This window comes from Macaca mulatta, chromosome 10 (assembly GCF_049350105.2).
Source record: "Macaca mulatta isolate MMU2019108-1 chromosome 10, T2T-MMU8v2.0, whole genome shotgun sequence".
Classification (NCBI taxonomy): Eukaryota; Metazoa; Chordata; class Mammalia; order Primates; family Cercopithecidae; genus Macaca; species Macaca mulatta.
Window position 1 is genome coordinate 79,361,033 of NC_133415.1, and position 18,221 is coordinate 79,379,253.

Sequence of the window (18,221 nt, forward strand, 5' to 3'; positions counted from 1 at the left end):
ATCCGGCCCCCTGCTTGGCATGGCATGCCTCCCTCTCTAGGACCTGTGAGTACAATAATTTCAAGTGCCCTTCCCCTAGAGTTTCCCTAGCCAGGCTGGAGTGATCCTTGAAGACCCCACCAGAGGCACTCCCCCATTTACAACACAAACATTTGCTAAGATATTGGCCTGTGATTTCAACCACTGTCACTTCTGATTACCCCCTGCCTTTAGCAAATTAGTTGCAGAAGAAAACTTCAGCCAAGGATAACCAAGAGCACCACAGCGCTGGTGCGTCAAAACGTGTAGAAAATGAGTTGGAAGATTATGACCAATCAAAGTCACCTGTCAGATCAAAGGTGTTGAATCTGAAGAGACTGTGTCACTAGGGCTCACAGGACCTGAGACTATTTTAGGGCCTGATTTGGGGTGTATAAAGCAGGTTCAGGTGACCCTTGAACACCATGGGTTGGAACTGAGTCCACGAGACACAGATTTTCTTCTGCCTCTGCCACCCATGAGACAGCAAGACCAACCCCTCCCCTTCCTCCTCAGCCTTCCTCAATGTGAGGATGATAAGGATGAAGACCTTTATGATGAACCACCTCCAGTCAGTGAATAGTAAAAATATTTTTCCTTCCTCATTGTTTCAATAACATTTTCTCTGACTTACTCTATTGTGAGAATACAGTATATGTGACATATAAAATATGTGTTAACCAACTCTTTACGTTATTGGTAAGGCTTCCGGCCAACAGCAGGCAATTAGTCTATTAGCAATTAAGTTTTAGGGGAGTTAAACGTTCTATGCAGGCCGGGTGCGGTGGCTTATGCTGGTAATCCTAGCACTTTGGGTGGCTGAGGTGAGCGGATCACTTGAGGCCTAGTTTGATACCAGCCTGGCCAACATGGTGAAACCCCGTCTCTACTAAAAACACAAAAATTAGCCAGGCATGGTGGCAGGTGCCTGTAGTCCCAGCTACTCAGGAGGCTGAGGCAGGAGAATCGCCTGAACCTGGGAGGCGGAGGTTGCGGTGAGCCAAGATTGCGCCACTGTACTCCAGCCTGGGCGAAAGAGCAAGACTCCTCTCAAAAAAAACAAAAACAAAAACAAAAAAAAACAAAAAAAAACCAAAAAAACTTCTATGCAGATTTTTGATTGTGCAGCAGGTCAGTGACTCTAATCCCTGTGTTGTTCAAGGGTCAACAGTTCTTTAGAGCTTGTTAATTTTCATTTTAATCAAGAAAATCTATTTCTAAATCCAGGACTGATAAAAGCTCCTAGACTGTTCCTCCTGCTGCAATAGCGCCTTTGCTGTTTACCAGGGCTAAGCCCACATAGATACTTGTGGAGAAAATGCAAAAGCAGCAGGGATGAACTAGTAGGTGACAGGGAAGTGAGGACAAGGGCAGGAGCAGGGGGAGGTGCATGAACCATCAGCCATCACTTGAGAAGGGAGAACTGAAAGTGCCACTTGGCTCAGATTAACCCCCAAAATGGTTCCCAGCACAGGGTAAGCACCAGGAAATACAACTGCAGACATGGGAGGTGGTGCTCATCTTCGCTCCTGTTTAATTTCAGTCAGATATTAAACATTTATAAATTTTTTATACAACAAAACAAGAACATGCAAAGTTACAAATATAGAAAATATAAATTACATGCATATTTCAAAGACCTGTTAATGGTGTCCACTTTGGATTCTTATACAAAACGATTCAGTGCACATTGTAAGCCTAAGGACCACGCAAAAGGGCTTCCCACATATTAAGTATTCAGTACCTTACAAAAGTTAATGCATTAGACACTTCAGATGTTAACTGCTCTAAACAAAACTCCTAAATCTGTCCTATGCAATATATATTTTATATACATATATATTTTTACATAGAATACTCACAAAGTGCAAGCCAATAATAACATTGCAGAAAAGTAATACGTATCTGCTAGATGACAATATCAAACAATTCAGGGAATAATTTTACTTTAATTAATGTTAATAGAATTTCTTTTTCCACTTCAAATCAATCATATTTCTGTCATCTCCAACGTAAGATATTTTTTAGATTGTCTCCCTATTCTTTGATTCAAAAGCCAATTACAGAAGCTATGAACTTGACCTAATTCTGGTTTTTGACAATTATGAGACAGAAATAAAGAAATGCAAGCAGTTCTTTTCTTTGCACACTGACCATTTTCTTAATTACATCATCCTCTATGATGATGGTGCTTTCACAACTGCAGCTCTCCAGTATGTCAAAATCATTCTGGTTTCTAGGTAAATGGACAAAGGAGATTTGCCTTCAGTGTCTAGAAGGCAATTTACTTTTCTGCTGCCTTAATTACCTAGAGTTTAAAGAAAGGAATGCCACGCATAGGTCCTTTAAACAAAAACGGGAGGTTGCCTCCAACGGCACCATTCCCAAACATTAGATTTTAAGTCCCAGAAGCCTTTCAAATATGTTACAGTTATGTTCACTGTGAATATGTCCTCTAGCCAGAGGTTTAGTGTTGTACCGATATTTACTCTTGATGAACAGCTGCTGTGTAGCCCTTACTGTGAAAAGTAAAACATTGCCCCAGTTCTCCGTAGATACAGAGCTCATGCTCCAGTGGGCCAAGCCAGTGTCCCGAGAGCTAACAATTTCTAGGATTTTTTTTTGAATGAGTATCATGCGGCCTCCTAACAAACTTGGCAGAAATGTTGCTGGGTTTTCTTAAAATGGAAAATATCTCTAAATAGCTATGAAATCTCTGCTAAGACAGGGCATTAGTATACTGAGCTCTAGCCGCTGAAGGAGCCAGAGGTATCCAGGCAAAGGTATTTGAGACTGTTCTGAGATTTGTTTTAGCCTCAACCTGCTGCACTAAGTCCAAAAATAAGTACAGATTAACCAATGGTTATTTGCTGTTATACTTTTACTGGCCCGGCATTAGCAACGGCCCATGATGAACTCAATCAAAGGGGGCTTGACTAGCATCTCAGGTCTACTCTATATTTTCCAGTGCCCATCAGTGCCAAGGGTATTGATTAGCCTATCAGGGACAAAGAGAGAAGCAAGAATGAGACACCACCACTAAAAGGGCTGCAGATGGATACTCCCTCCCTCAACCTGGAAAAAGATTAGAAAGATGGTGAAAACAGGAAGACCTTCCTCATCCCACTATCAGGAAGATGAGGAAAGAAATCAGGAGGATCACAGGCGGGGAGGAGAAGAGGACCATGCTCGATCCTCTCTGATAATAGGCCTGTGATTCCTTCTCGTACTGGGTGATACACATCTGCTCAACCACGCGCTCCATCATCTTAACGTCGGTCTCGGTGAAGTTCTCCCCTTTGGTGGTGGTGGTGACTGTGTGCTGCTTAATCGTGATATTGACGCAGTCGTGCACAAAGTTGTTCTGGTTGCTGTACTGATCCACAGGCCTGTAGTACACTTGGTTGGGGTAACGGTACATGTTTTCACGATAGTAACGGTCCTCATAGTCATTGCCAAAATGTATGAGGGGCCTGCTCATGGCACTTCCCAGCATGTAGCCGCCAAGGCCCCCCACCACTGCCCCAGCTGCTGCAGCACCAGCCATGTGCTTCATGCTGGTTTTTGGCTTACTGGGCTTGTGCCACTGATTGTGGGTGCCACCTCCTTGACCCCAGCCACCACCATGAGGCTGTCCCCAGCCGCCACCATGAGGCTGTCCCCAGCCGCCACCATGGGGTTGCCCCCAGCCACCACCATGAGGCTGCCCCCAGCCACCACCACCCTGGGGTGGGTAGCGGTTGCCTCCAGGGCTGCCCTGCCCCGGGTATCGGCTGCCTCCAGTGTTCCATCCTCCAGGCTTTGGGCGCTTCTTGCAGAGGCCCAGGTCACTCCATGTGGCCACAAAGAGAACCAGCATCCAGCAGCCAAGGTTCGCCATGATGACTGTTCTGTAAAATGAAGAAGAGAATATCAGAGTCCCATATTTATGTTGAAACTACTAAATGTTTGGTGCATAATGAATGAGTGCATAGCAATGGCATCAGCTGCTCAAGTGAAACGCTGTTCCCGCCCTGTACTTCTCTGAAGCACTTAGGACAAAAGCAAAGGTAAGAAAAGCGTGAACACAACTCTTTCTCCTGCTCCAAGGACAAATCTGACCCTAAGTTATGGACTTGATGAATGAGTTTTAGTTCATTATTTAATATTTTATGAGTGATTTATTTTCTTCTAATTTTTGTACTAAAACAACAAACAAATCAAACATCCAGAATGACAGTTTACGACCCTTTGGAGAATGTATATTCATCAAATTAAAATCTCTTTTCAAATTAAAGATCTCATTTACCCTGCATACTTAGCTCCCAGAGCAGAGACCTATGACAATAGTAAAATGATTGCTAAATAGTACCTGCTGTACCCTAGGTCAAATCATAGGCTCCAAATCATCACTGTGTGCCATAAAACCTAAAATGGCATATACTGTAAATGGCATATACTGTAACACTGAAGTTAGTCTTGTCCTCAGTGCTGGGATGATCTGCAATATTTTTCCCTCTTTCTCCTTTTTTATTTTTATTTTTTTAAAAAAAATACCTAGCTTGTTCAGATATAATTCACATACCATATAATCCACCATGTACCATGTACAGTTCAATGGTTTTTAGAACATTTAATGAAATGTGCAACCATAACTGTTGTCAATTTTAGAACATTTTTGTGAACTCAGAAACCCCTTACCTTTAACTATCACCCAATTAGCTGCAAATTCTTTTAAAAATTAGAAAATTATTTTTCATCTCCTTCAGAGCTAATGACTGAATTGGATAATATTCACAAAAAGAATTATCAAATAAATAAATTAACATTCTGTTTATGTTTCTACTAACATTATTGAAATGGGAAGTTTTGCCTTGGTGGTCATAAGCAAATCAAAATATATTTGAAAGTTACAAGCAGAGTTGGTCATGCCAGTTAGGGTTTTTGGAGGCTCTTTTAGGTGGGGGTCTGTGGGGCAGGTTCTTTGCAGGCTTGCTTCCTTGATGTAGGTCCCATGATCTCATGAGGCCCAGCTCTTGGCTTCCCTGCTACTCACACACCCCAGGAAATCAAACTAGGGCACCATCCCCTCAGTCAGTAACGTTCAATCTAAGGGGCTTTTATGTCAGCACCTTCTCCATTCACTCCAATGGGTGACAAATCCAGCCAAAGCTCTAGAGTGACTGAATTTTCTCTCTCACAGCATACACTGGATCTATCAGCAAATCTCAGCAGCTCTACCTTGAAAATCAATCCTAAGCACCTCAGCTTCTCACATTTTCCAACATGACCATCTTATTCGGTGCCTCCATCACTTCTCATCTGATTCCTTCAACAGCCTCCCAACCAGCCTACCTGCTCCTCCCCTGGCTGCCTTTGAGTGCTCTCCTCTTAATATGCGGGTCACATCGTGCCACTTCCCTTGTCCCTCAGTGAGGCTCCTTTGTACTCTGGATAAAACACAAGGTCGAGGCCATGCTGGCTGGGCCCCATGTGACCTGGTTCAGGCCTCCCACTGCCCCTCAAACCTGACAAGCACGTCCTGTCTCAGGGCTGTTGCCCTTGTTGTTCTCTGGGCCTAGAAGGCTTTTCTTCCAGCTACTCATGTGGCTCAAGTTTGCTCAGTGGGGCTCTTCCCATCACTCTACCTAAAATAGCACCCCTAGCCCACCCCCTTTCCCAGTTTCATTATTCTCTGGAGCAGTTACAGCTACTTGAGATATTATGTTATTTATTGTGTGCTTATTGTTCATATTCTCCACGGGAGTGCAGGCTGCTTGAGGGCAGGGGTTTGGTTTTGTTCACAGCAGTGTTCCTAGACACAGTGCTTGACCCATAGACTTGCAAAATAAATGCTGGACAAATGAATGAGTGGGAAAACACATGTTATAAAGCATAAGGAATAATCAAACTAAATATTAAATATTTATAATAGATACGCAAAGAGAACCATATTTATAAATGTACAAAATAGTATTTTTGACAATGGCCAGCTAACATTTTCAATTCAGTTAAATTAGTATTTATTTTATGTGCCAGCTCCTGCAGTAGACTCTGGCTGGCTGGAGATATTACCTGAAATGGGCAAGATGGGAGGAAGAGGAGACTGCAGGGAATGACACTGAGTCGGGCTTTGAACGTGCCTTATTTAAAGCTGTAAGAGTTAAGGATCTATGAGCTCTTAGATACACCTGAACAGGCGAGGACATGGCATAGTGAGAGAAGCTCAGAGGAGAAGAACCAGGCACAGAAGGTGGGTGGGGCCAGACAACTCTGGAGTGGAGATGGGTGATGAGAAAGGACACTGGCATGTCTGGAGGCCTATTCATCTAAGATACTCTCTGTCATGAGTCAGGTAGTGGCCTAGTCCTCTGGCATATTTCAAGATATCCTATTAAGTATATGGTAATGGTCAATACCTGTTTATTACTAAGAAGAGCACTAAGAATACACTTAGAAACACAACAGGGACATCCATTGTCATGGGACTCAAGGTGCTGTCCAAGGCCATATGCAAAGAAGTAACAGGTGTAAGAATGGCAAGAAAAGTGCTCTGGCTGACAGTATTTGCAATTAGTGTGATCATGCACATAGAAAATCCAACAGAATAACAGGAGTAACATGAGAACCAACGCTAGAGTGCAAGGTTATGGGACTGAAGGTCAGCCTACTAAAATCAACAGCATTCCTCTATACTATTAATAACTGACCAGAAGAAAATACAGATATTCAAAGTAACAACCAAACTGTAAAGTGTCTAGGAACTGATTTAACTAAGAAAAGACTTCCAATGGGTGAAAATTTTAACTCTAATACAGAGAACATAGAAGATGATCTGAAAAAATGGAGAGGCATTCCATGGTCTTGATTGCAATAACTCAGTATTATATAAAGATGTCCATTATCCTCAAATGTACTGGTAGTTTCGTTTTTTTTTTTCTGAGATGGAGTTTTGCTCTTGTTGCGCAGGCTGGAGTGCAATGGCACGATCTCGGCTCACCGCAACCTCCGCCTCCTGGGTTCAAGTGATTCTCCTGCCTCAGCCTCCCTAGTAGCTGGGATTACAGGCATGCACCACCACACCCAGCTCATTTTGTATTTTTAGTACAGACAGGGTTTCTCCATGTTGGTCAGGCTGGTCTTGAACTCCCAACCTCAGGTGATCCGCCCGCCTCGGCCTCCCAAAGTGCTGGGATTACAGGCGTGAGCCACCATGCCCGGCCTGTACTGGTAGTTTCAATAAAATGCCAGTTAAAATTCCAGGTGGATTTTTTGAGAAGTTCAGTAAACTTATATGGGGAAGAAAATGCCCATGAATAACAAGGTCAACTTAAAAAAAAAAAAAAGTGTAAAGAGGAGGGAATCTGCCAAAGCAGACACGAAATCACTACAAAACCACAGTGATGAAGACTGGACGGTAAAACTAAGGAATAGATGGAGAGACCAAAGGAAACAGAAAAGCAAGTTGAGAGAGAAACCCACGTAGATACACTTTAGCAGGGACTTGATGTGTGCTGACGTGGGCACCACAAATCAATACAGAAGGAAGGTTTCATGCTTCTGGGAAACAAGAAAAAAAAACTAGATCCCTAACTACATACAAAAGTGAACTCTAGATGGATCCAAGACTTACATGTGAAAGGTACAAGAATGGCGCTAGAAGAGGAAAATATTGGCAAATATCTTTGTGACCTGAAGGAGGAATGGGGGAAGAACTTTTAAAACAAAAAGCACAAACCATAAGTCTAATAATTGATGAATTTGATTACATCCTCAAAAACCTAAAGACGGAAATACCATTTGACCCAGCAATCTCATTACTAGGTATATATCCAAAGGAATATAAATCATTCTATTACAAAGACACATACACGTATATGTTCATTGCCAACACTATCCACAGTAGCAAAGACGTGGAATCAACCTAAATGCCCATCAATGATAGACTGGATAATGAAAATGTGGTACATATATGCCATTGAATACTATGCAGCCCCAGAAAAGAATGAGATCATGTTCTTTGCAGGGATGTGGATGGAACTGGAAGCCATTATCCTTAGCAAACTGACACAGGAACAGAAAACCAAATTCTACATGTTCTCATTTATAAGTGGGAGCTAAATGATGAGAACACATGGACACATGGAGAGGAACAACACACACCAAGGCCTATCGGAGGGTTGGAGGACGGAGAGGATCAGGAAAAATAACTAATGGGTACTAGGCTTAGTACCTGAGTGATGAAATTATCTGTATGACAAACCCCCGTGACACAAGTTTACCTATGTAACAAACCTGCACTTGTGCCCTTGAACTTAAAAATTAAAAAAAATTAAAATTTAAAGATTCTTATTCAACACGATAAAGCTGACTCTGGACAAAGTTAATAGAAAGAATACACAATGGTAAAAGGGACTTAAAATCAACAGAGGATTCATTTCTAGAACTTGCAAGGAATTCTAACAGAGCAGTAAGAGACAGTAATTCCAACAGAAAAAATGGCCAAAAGATATAACCGATAATTTACCTAAGAGAGAAACCCAAAAGGATAGAAAAAGATAATCAAAATCATTAAGAATATAATAAAACTGAAACAAAAATGATATAACATTCACGCTTATCAGGATAGCACAAAAAAAATTTTTTTAAGGAAGTTGAAAATGTGAGGATTTGGAACCTACATGGCTATCAGAGGAACATGGATAATACAACTGAATACAAGAAGTGAAATAAAGTAAATGATTATTCAATTCAAAAAGAAGAAAACAGAAAACTTCAAAATAAACTGTCATAGTTATAAATTAATAATAGAGATGAAAATCAAATTTAATAAATAAAACCCAGAAAAATGTGGAATTTCTAAATAAAATTAAGAGTTATTTGAAAATACAACACACACACACACATCACTAGAAAACATCTCTATAAGGGGAAATAGCCTTAGAGAATGCTTTAAAAGGATAATAAATTACTATATACAACTTTCCTTAATGAATAAAAATATTTCCGAAATGGATTGTCTTTCTGTTAAGATATAAATTATAAAAATCAACTTTAGAATTAATTCATTTAACAAATATTTATGGAATAACTAGTATGTGCCAGTTTCTTTTTGTTGTTGTTGTTTCTTTTCTGGTAGAGATGGGATCTTGCTATGTTGCCCAGGCTTGTCTCAAACTTCTGGGCTCAAGAGATCTTCCCGCCTTGGCCTCCCAAAGTGCTGAGATTACAGGTGTGAGCCACCATGCCCAACCAGTATGTGTCAGCTTAAAAAAAAAAAAAGAAGACTAAACTGACCAATAACCATAGAAGAAATGGAGGAAAAAAGCTGTCAAAAATTATACACTGTAATATAACACTTACAGTACCATAACCTTTTTTTTTTTTTTTTTTTAGACAGGGGCTCACCCAGGCCAAAGTATAGTGGCATGATCTCAGCTCTCTGCAACCTCCACCCAATGGGCTTAAGTGATCCTCCTGAGTAGCTGGGACCACGGGTATGTACCACCAAGCCCGGTTATTATTTTGTATTTTTAGTAGTGATGGGGTCTCGCCATGTTGCCCAGGCTGGTCTCGAACTCCTGGGTTCAACTAGTCTGCATGCCTCAGCCTCCCAAAGTGCTGGGATTATAAGTGTGAGCCACAGCTATATATAGGTGACCCACAACACATTATTGTGCCACCATGCCTGGCACAATAATTTATTGATTAGCTTAATACATACTTTAAGTGTCAGAATTCTAAGGGTCAAGAATTGTGCTAGGGGCAGGGGACACAGTTTGGAATAAGATACTTAGCTTGGTGGGCTTAAGAACCAAAAAGGAGATCAAATCTGTGGAGCCCTATGAGACAGCGGCAGGTGGACTGCTGAGACTAGGGAGGTGGTGAGGGTCAGATCATGAGGGCCTCATGGGCCACAGAGAGAAATACCTATCTTCTTCTGAAAGCAGTGGGGAGCCATTAAAGGGTCTTAGTAGGACAGTAACATCATAAAATTGTTTTTTTTAAAGCTCAGCTCAAGCCTGTAATCCTAGCACTTTGGGAAGCTCAGACAGGAGGATTGCTTGAGCCAGGAGTTCGAGACCAGCCTGGGCAACATGGCGAAAACCCATGTCTACAAAATATTTTTTCTTAAATAGAAGAAAATTTAGTGGGACAAGAAAGGGAATGGAGAGGCCAGTTAAGAAACTACTGCAGAAAGATGGTGGCGTGGCCTGGGATGGAGTCCATGCAGCTGGCAGGCTGTGAATAAATGAGACATATTTTACAGAAAGAGCCAGTAAGACTTTCTGGTTGAGTGGATGGAGGAGTGAGAGTTGCCCGGGTCTGGGGCTTCCATAACCAGGGAGATGGCGGTGATGCCATCTACTGAAATAGGACAAACTGGTGGAGGGTCATGCTTGGGAAAGAAAACCAAGAGTTTCAGTATGGACATGTAAACTTTGCCACATATATGAGACATCCAAGTGGGAGTATCAATTCAGGCAATTGTTATAAGAATCTGTAACTCAGTAGAGATAAACATTTGGGCATCTTCACCTGAGATGCAGTATTTAGAGCCAATGGGATAAAGGGCCAAGATTCAAATGCTAGTATGCAGGTGGGCACGCTTAGCCACCCTGCTATGGCACCCTCCTCTCACACAGGTGCCAAAATCCAAAAAAATAGCACCCAACTTATTTTAACAGTTTAGTAAAAGAATACATTATGACCACTATGGATTATTTTAGGAATACAAGACTGGTTGAAAATCAGGAACTCTATTAATAGGTTAGGAAGAAAAAAAGATTTTCTTCAGATGTTGAAAAGTTTTCAATGAAAATCAGTATCATTCCTAAATTTTTGAAAATTTAAGCTATTTTTAAAACATTTCTATAGAACTGGAAGGATAGTCTCTTTCCATCATAAAGAAATGCTGTCACAAACACAAAGCCCAAAATATCGTAATTTTAAGAGGAAAGGCATTCCCATTAATGTGGTGAACAATAATCTATTGCTTTTATGCTATTAGGTTGTTCTATAAATTCATCTAGGTATAATTTTTTTACTTGGAAAATTCAGGAAAATCTCAAAAAATGTCTTAGAATAAATATGTGAGCTTAACAGGGTGGTAGTTTTTCAAATCAACAAATCAAAACTCAGTGAGTCCCTAAATCAGTTGTAGTTAAACATTTCATGGGGAAAAACATTCATCCACAATGGCAGTAAAAATTGAAAATATCTAGGATTTAACCTGAAAATAAATAGTAGGAAAGCTACAAAATTTTACTGAGACATAAAAGAAGACTGGAAAAAGAGAAAGACATACAACTTTTTTTGTTCTGGAAACCAGTATTGAAAGATACCAAGTCACCAGCAAATAATCCATAAAGTAAACATAATTTCAGTCAGCATTCAAAGGTAATTTTATAACCCCTTGTTTGCTTTGGATCTCTTAGATTTTTGGACACGTGATTTAGAAAGAAAATAAATAACGAAGCATCAGACTTACACTTCACTTAAACCAAATGGATCTAAACAGACAAATACAGGACATTCCATCCAACAGCTGCAGAACACACATTCTTCTCAACAGCACATGGAGCATTCTCCAGGATAGATCATATGTTAGGTCATAAAACAAGTCTTAACAAACTTAATTAGACTGAAATCATATCAAGTTTCTTTTCTAAGCATGATGGTATAAAACTAGAAATTAATAACAGGAGAAACCAGCATTATCCTGATGTCAAAGTCCCACAAAAATATACAAGAAAATGGCAGTATAGGCCAATATCCCTGATGAACATAGGTGCAAAAATTCTTAACAAAATTCTAGCAAAGTAAATTCAACAGCTCATTAAAAAGATCATTTACTACCATAAAGTGGGACTCATCCCAGGGATGCAAGGATGGTTCAACATACACAAATCAATAAGTGTGATACATCACAGTAACAGAATGAGACAATAACCATACTATCATTTCAATAGACGCAGAAAAAGCATATGACAAAATTCAACATTCTTTTATGATAAAAACTCTCAATGAATTAGGTATAGAAGGATTGTACCTCAACACAATAAAGGCCACATATGACAAGGTCACAGCTAACATCATACTTAATGGTGAAAAATTGAGAGCTTTTCCTCTTAGATCTGAAATGAGACAAGGATGCCACCTTCACTGAATTTTAGGATTGTTTTTTCTATTTCTGTGAAGAATGTCATTGGTATTCTGATAGGGATTCTATTGAATCTGTAGACCACTTTGGGTAGTATGGACATTTTAACAATATTAATTATTCCCCCATGAGCACATTCTATCTTTCTATTTGTGTCTCCTTCAATTTCTTTCATCGGTGTTTTATAGTTTTCAGTGTAGAGATCTTTCACCTTCTTGGCTAAATTTATTCTGAAATATTTTATTTTGTAGCTGTTGTAAATGGAACTTTATTTTTATTTCTTTCCAGAGAGTTCACTATTGGCATATAGAAACACTACTGAATTTTGTATGTTAATTTTGTATCCTGCAACTTTACTAAATTTATTAGTTCTAATGGTTTTCTGGTGGAGTCTTTATGGTTTTATAAGTATAAAATCATGTGATCTCCAAATAGGAGCAATTTAACTTTTTCCTTTCAAATTTGGATGTTCTTTATTTCTTTCTCTTGTCTAACTGTCCTGGCTAGAACTTCCAGTACTATATGTTGAATAGAACTGGTGTGTGTGAGCATTCTTATCTTGTTTCAGATCTTAGAGGAAAAGCTCTCTTTCTAATTTTGTACACAATACATATAATCTTATCTGTCAAATTAAAAAATAAATAAATTTGAAAAAGAATTCAAAAGGGATTTTAAAAGACATTATGAAATTATACTCCAAACTTAAAAGACTGAAGAAAACTTTTAATGAGAAGATAATCCAGGGTGCACTTGACCTGCCAGGTGTCAGAGTGCAAAGCTACAATAAGATCACATGGCATTGGTGCATAAGCAGAATGGCAAAACAATGGAACTAGAGAGAGGGTACAAAAAAATCCATAAATTACCCCATTCATCTTATTCCCATTTATAGATGGGGAGTGAGAGTCAGAGCTGGTACGAACTTATCCCAAGGTTGTAACAGCCCAAGGTGTTGGAGCTGAGATCCAAATATAGCCACCAAAGCCTTCCAGCCCATATAACACATTACAACTTGAAGCTTAATTAGTTACATTGGGAAGGGGCAAATGTCAAACAGTCCCCCACCTTCAACCCATAGTGTCCCTTGTCTTTTCTGAGCTAAGTAAATTCCCTTGTTATATTTTAATTTTTTTGAGGTCCATAAAGAACTTGATGTAAGCTGAAAAAAAATTTTGCACAAAAATTGGGGGTAGCGGTTTCTCACTGGCACCCAGAAGCCACAAACTGAATAGAGCAAGGGGTTCCCAACCTGGTCCATCATCAAAATTACCTGAGGAACTTTTAAAAAACAACATTGCTGGAACCCATCCCAAGCCAGTCAGAGAGTGCCTAGCGATGGGAGACAGGCTTTGGGAATCTAGAAAAGCTTCTCAGGGAATTGGCACCCGCGATCAGGCTTCAGTGCTAGGTCTCAGGGGTCTAATCTTCAACATTTATAATGCTTTTCATTGAAGGGTTACTTCCTTTAAAGTGATCACACAATACTGTAACAGTTTAAGTAGAATGCAGTTGGAGAAAAAGGACTAGTTAACACATTGAGAAAAAAAATTCTCCCAGCCGTGAGAATTGCTGCACACACAATTCACTTAGGAGTTATTTTATAATGCTGTAGCCATCACTGGGTTAGACACAGACGTGTTTTGAATGTTTAATATGCAGCAGTTCACAGCGGATATAGTTGCCTTGGAAGAAGAAATAAGATCTGAAAAGGGAGAATGGACAAAGTAAGTTAAAACTGAAGTTTAGAGAATCTTTTACCTTGGTTTGGCCAGTTGGTTCAGAGCCATGTTCAGGGTCAATGTGGTGCAGAAACTTCTGTTATTATTGTTATTTCATTACATTATTTTTAAAATGGCTGCTCCCTTACATAATTCAGAATAATTCTAAAAATCTGTGGCCATTTCTCTGCAAAATTAAACTGATTTTACAAGAAATGATGATGCAGTGAGGTGTGAGTTACACAGATGGACCCAAGTGGCCTCTGGATCAAGAGCTTGTGATCACAGCCTTTCCTGACCCTCATTTTCTGTGACAGTTGGTGACTTTCAACCTTCCTAAGACCACAGAGGTTCTGCCGGATATGTACAATCTGTTGTGGCTCAGCTAAACTAGATTTGTGCCTCCAGGAAGACAGAAAGCTTAGACATGGCTGAAATTGTTCAGTTTTGAAAAATATTCAGGAGTCCTTAAAAACAACGACAGCAAAAAACTAGAATTGATAAATGAATCTAAGAACTGATTCTTTAAAAAAAACCCAATATACAAATTACTAAATCATTAATCAACAAAAAAAAATGGAACAATATTTGAAAAAAGAAACAAGGTTGGCTAAAAATCTTTTATTCTAAGTAGCAAATATAACAATCTCTCCTTTTTACACACAGAAAACTGTGGGTCCATTTCATTTAAAAAATTAAAACCTGTTGAACTATTTTTTAAATGTCCTTATTTAGTGACAGCAATATATTCACCAAAAGAAAATTAAGATCACCTATAATTTCAATGAAAACGTCCATTTTCTGTGCTTTTTTCTTTCAGATTTTTCACATATGCGTTCATGTTAGAGCAAGCAGGTGCAGTTTAGTAACCCACTTTTTTACTTACCAGTTTTTCCCCACATATCACAGGCTCCAAAATCATGATTTTTTTATGGTTACGTAATGTTTATTTCAGTTTATCTGTCATAATTTTCTTAGCTACTGCCCTGGTGTTATACATTTAGACTGTTTTCCAGCTGTTCTAATTTTAGATCATTCTGCTGGGAATATGTGCCTGTTTTTTTTTTTGTTTGTTTCTTCCATTGCAGGTAAATTCTCAGGAGTGGGGTTTCTAGGTCACAGCTTCCAACTTCTTAATGCATCACCAGATTGCTTTACAAAAGGTTTGTACTGGTTCAAAATGCCCCAAATAACACATACATACAGATGCAGAAAGTAGCTATCATTTCCTCCATTCTATGAATGGACAAAAGGAGGATCAGGAAATTAGGTAGCCTGTCCAAAGTCACAAAATTGACTGTAGAACCATCTTTGTGATCTCAAAGCCCTGCCACCTCCCCGGATACTTGAAAATGTCAAGTTTTGGGCAACCTTCCAGCAAGGGTTGCTGTTACTATTAATTATTTTTGTTATTTTAATAAATGTAAAATGATAACCCAAACATGCTTAATTTGCATTTTATTGTGTAAATTATTCATCATTTTGTCATTTATCTATTATAATCTTAATATTTTCCTTTCAGTGTGGAAGATTTGTGCTAGATACAAATAACATACAAATCACATCCTACCTCTCTGCCTGCTTTTCCCCTTACTGGTTAGCTTTTTTTCACTGTAAGACCTTCTCAGTGCTTGTGTAAGTAAAATTGCTTCTTCCCACTGGTGATTTTTTCCTCTCTTCTACAGATCTAAGAGCGTTGTTGATTTTTTCAGAGGTTTAACATATTCACCCAATTTCCTGTTCCTATGTTTTTGACAATTATATTTGTAAAAATCCTTAATCCTTTTCTACCAGGAGTTTTTCCTAAGGAAACGGGAAACATCTCAAATGTTCTGCCTATGGGGAACTACTAATTAAACCGTGATGATCTAAGAACAAGAAAATAACGCAGCCATGAAGATTCTCAGCATTATGGCAGTGAAACTGCACTGTGTTGTGTGAGAATCTGGAGGCTAGGAAACAAAAACAGGGAGCTGTGGCTTTGCGATGGCGAAGATGGATGTGACGGTGGTGGAATTACGAGGTTAAAAAAAAATCTATTTCCTACAGCCACTACAAAGAGAAGAGCAAAAAATTCCTTAAAAAGTACAGTAAACATGGATTTCTCCCCATTGTTTAATAACGAAACGCGAAGGCGCCTGCTGCACAGGTGGGGAGGCCAGTGACCCAAGGGTAGTCATTCGAGGCTGGTTGTTCCTTGGAGCCCCCCATGGCCAGTGTTCTCCCTCCAGGGGTCTGGGAGGAATACTACTGGTCAAGCTGAGGTCCGCCGTCGCACCTGGGGCCAGGCCGCAGACCTGCAGCTACTCTCTCCCCGCCACTGGCGAACAGAGGGTGGAGCCTCCCTGGACCCCGCCCCCGCCGAGGCCTGAGGCCCCGCCCCCGCCCGCCCGCGTGGGCCCCTTCCTCAGGCGGTGGCGGCGGTGGCGACGGCTGCACGGCTGCGGCCTCCCTCGGAGAAGCTCCGGTCGCGAGGATGAAGGGCGGGGCTGCCTCCCGGGAGGAGCGCTGCGGCTGCGGCGGGAGGGACCGAGGCGCCCCGGAACTCCCCCGGCGGGCGTCCCTCTTTCCATCCCCCCCAAGCACCCTCTGGGCATCGCGGAAGCGCCAGGCCTTGCCGAGGGGCGTCCCGGGCCCCGATCCCGGCCTCCGAGGGGCGGCCAACGGGCGGAGAGCGCGAGCCCCGCGGCCCCCAGGCGCCCCTCCTCGCCCCGCGCCCTGCGGAGCCCGCTGGCGGCCCTTCCGGCGTTCCCTGGCCGCCGGCGATCGCCCGCTGGGCCGGACCCACGCGGGGTACAAGGGGGCTGGGACACCCCGGCGCCACCGACTTCCCTACCGGGGCTCCGCCAGCTCCCCCAGCCCCCACGCGGAGTAAAGGGAGCTTTCCTACCTGAAAAGTGAAGCCGAGCCGCCTCACCCGAGCCGAGACCAGCGCACCCGGGCAGGCCCGAGACGCGTCACGCGCCCGCGGGGCAGCCCCCGGCCCCTCCTCACTGGGGTTCGGACCCTGCCCGGCCGGGCATCCTTGTGCCTGGGACCCGAGGCCCGGGGTCCTCACTCGGCCCCCGCAGCTCCCCTGTCCCCGCCCGAGTTTCCGCCACCCCGGGTGTTTACCTGCCTCGGTCGTGAGGAGAGGAGAAGCTCGCGGCGCCGCGGCTGTCAGCGACTGGCGCGGAGGGCAGGCGACGCGCGGAGCCGAGGGGGAGGGACGCAGGGCGGGGAAGGGAGGCGGCGGCGCTCGCGGGCGGAGGTCGGCGCGGGGACCAATTGTAGCGCGGCCCGGCGCACACTCGGTGCCCATGGCGGGCGGCCGGCCGAGGTTTAAGTTAAAGGGTGCAGCGCTGCCAAGCAGGGCCGGGAATGAGTCACCAGAAAAAACGAGTTGAGATTCGCTTGAACACTTGCATCAGTTGATACCGCCTGCGGGTGCCATTGCTCCCTGACGTGGCTCATTGACTGTAAAAATCATCTTTAATTGGAAATTCGGCCCAAAGCTTCAGCTCCCCGTTACATAATAGAGAACTCGAGAAAATGAAAGTCTCGGGAATGAGGAAGAAATTTCTGGAACTTTTGCAACCAGAAATTTCTAAAGAGGAAAACAAAAATTTTGCTTATTCTGGATTGAGATTAATATTTATGAATTTTCACATAAACTCTTTAATTTTTGAGGCGTAGAAAGGATACTGACCATCACCTGTTCCTTCGTTCATTCACTTTCTACTCCTTATTCTAGGCAAGAGGTTATTTAGGTGGTGATATTAACAAATGAGAAGAATGCACTCCGTTTAAAAACCCCTCTTTGCACATTACCTGAGATATCTTCTATGAAACAGGGTGGTGTGTTCTTGCCCAGGATTCCTGCTGACAACTTAGAGAAAGGTTTGTCTCATTTTAAAGGACGGCGAGGGATGAAGTGATAGAAGGGCAGGAGTTAGAGGGAGGGGGATTTTATAAATTATAACCCAAATTGGACACTTTTAAGAGTGGAATGGGCATAAACCAGGCCTGCCCTGGGGAAAATAGGACATCTAGTCTCCTCGTTTTGGGTGAGAGGTTTAGGAAGCATGTAAGGAAAGAGATTTAAGAATGTTGACAGCCAGGTGCAGTGGCTCAGGCCTGTAATCCCAGCACTTTGAGAGGCCAAGGCAGGAAGATCGCTTGAGCTCAGGAGTTTGAGACCAAAGTGGGCAACATAGTGAGACGCCATTTCTACAAAAAAAATTTAAAAAATTAGCTCTGAACAGTGACACAGGCCTGTAGTCTCAGCTACTGGGGAGGCTGAGGTGGGAGGGTTGCTTGAGCCCAGGAGGTAGAGGCTGCAGTGAGCTGTAATCGTGCCACTG

At 42.0% G+C, this 18,221-nt stretch overlaps 1 protein-coding gene across 4 annotated transcripts; it reads right to left on the reverse strand.

Moving 5' to 3' along the window:
• Positions 1-1,527: 1,527 nt before the first annotated feature.
• Positions 1,528-17,049, reverse strand: PRNP (prion protein). Of its 4 annotated transcripts, none has more exons than XM_015149362.3 (2): positions 16,997-17,049; positions 1,528-3,908 (listed from the first exon to the last, which is right to left on the reverse strand). In XM_015149362.3, the coding sequence occupies exon 2, from the start codon at positions 3,896-3,898 to the stop codon at positions 3,137-3,139; it is 762 nt and encodes a 253-aa protein (XP_015004848.1). In that variant the 5' UTR covers positions 3,899-3,908; positions 16,997-17,049; the 3' UTR covers positions 1,528-3,136. The 4 variants fall into 4 exon arrangements, with proteins under 4 accessions (XP_015004848.1, XP_015004847.1, XP_015004849.1 ...); XM_015149361.3 differs by having other exon boundaries at positions 16,993-17,049; XM_015149363.3 differs by having other exon boundaries at positions 16,769-17,049.
• Between the last annotated feature and the right edge of the window lie 1,172 nt (positions 17,050-18,221).

What these genes read in the sequence shown, in the direction of transcription:
- PRNP (XM_015149362.3), bottom strand. Translation starts at nt 3,898, where the DNA reads ATGGCGAACCTTGGCTGCTGGATGCTGGTTCTCTTTGTGGCCACATGG.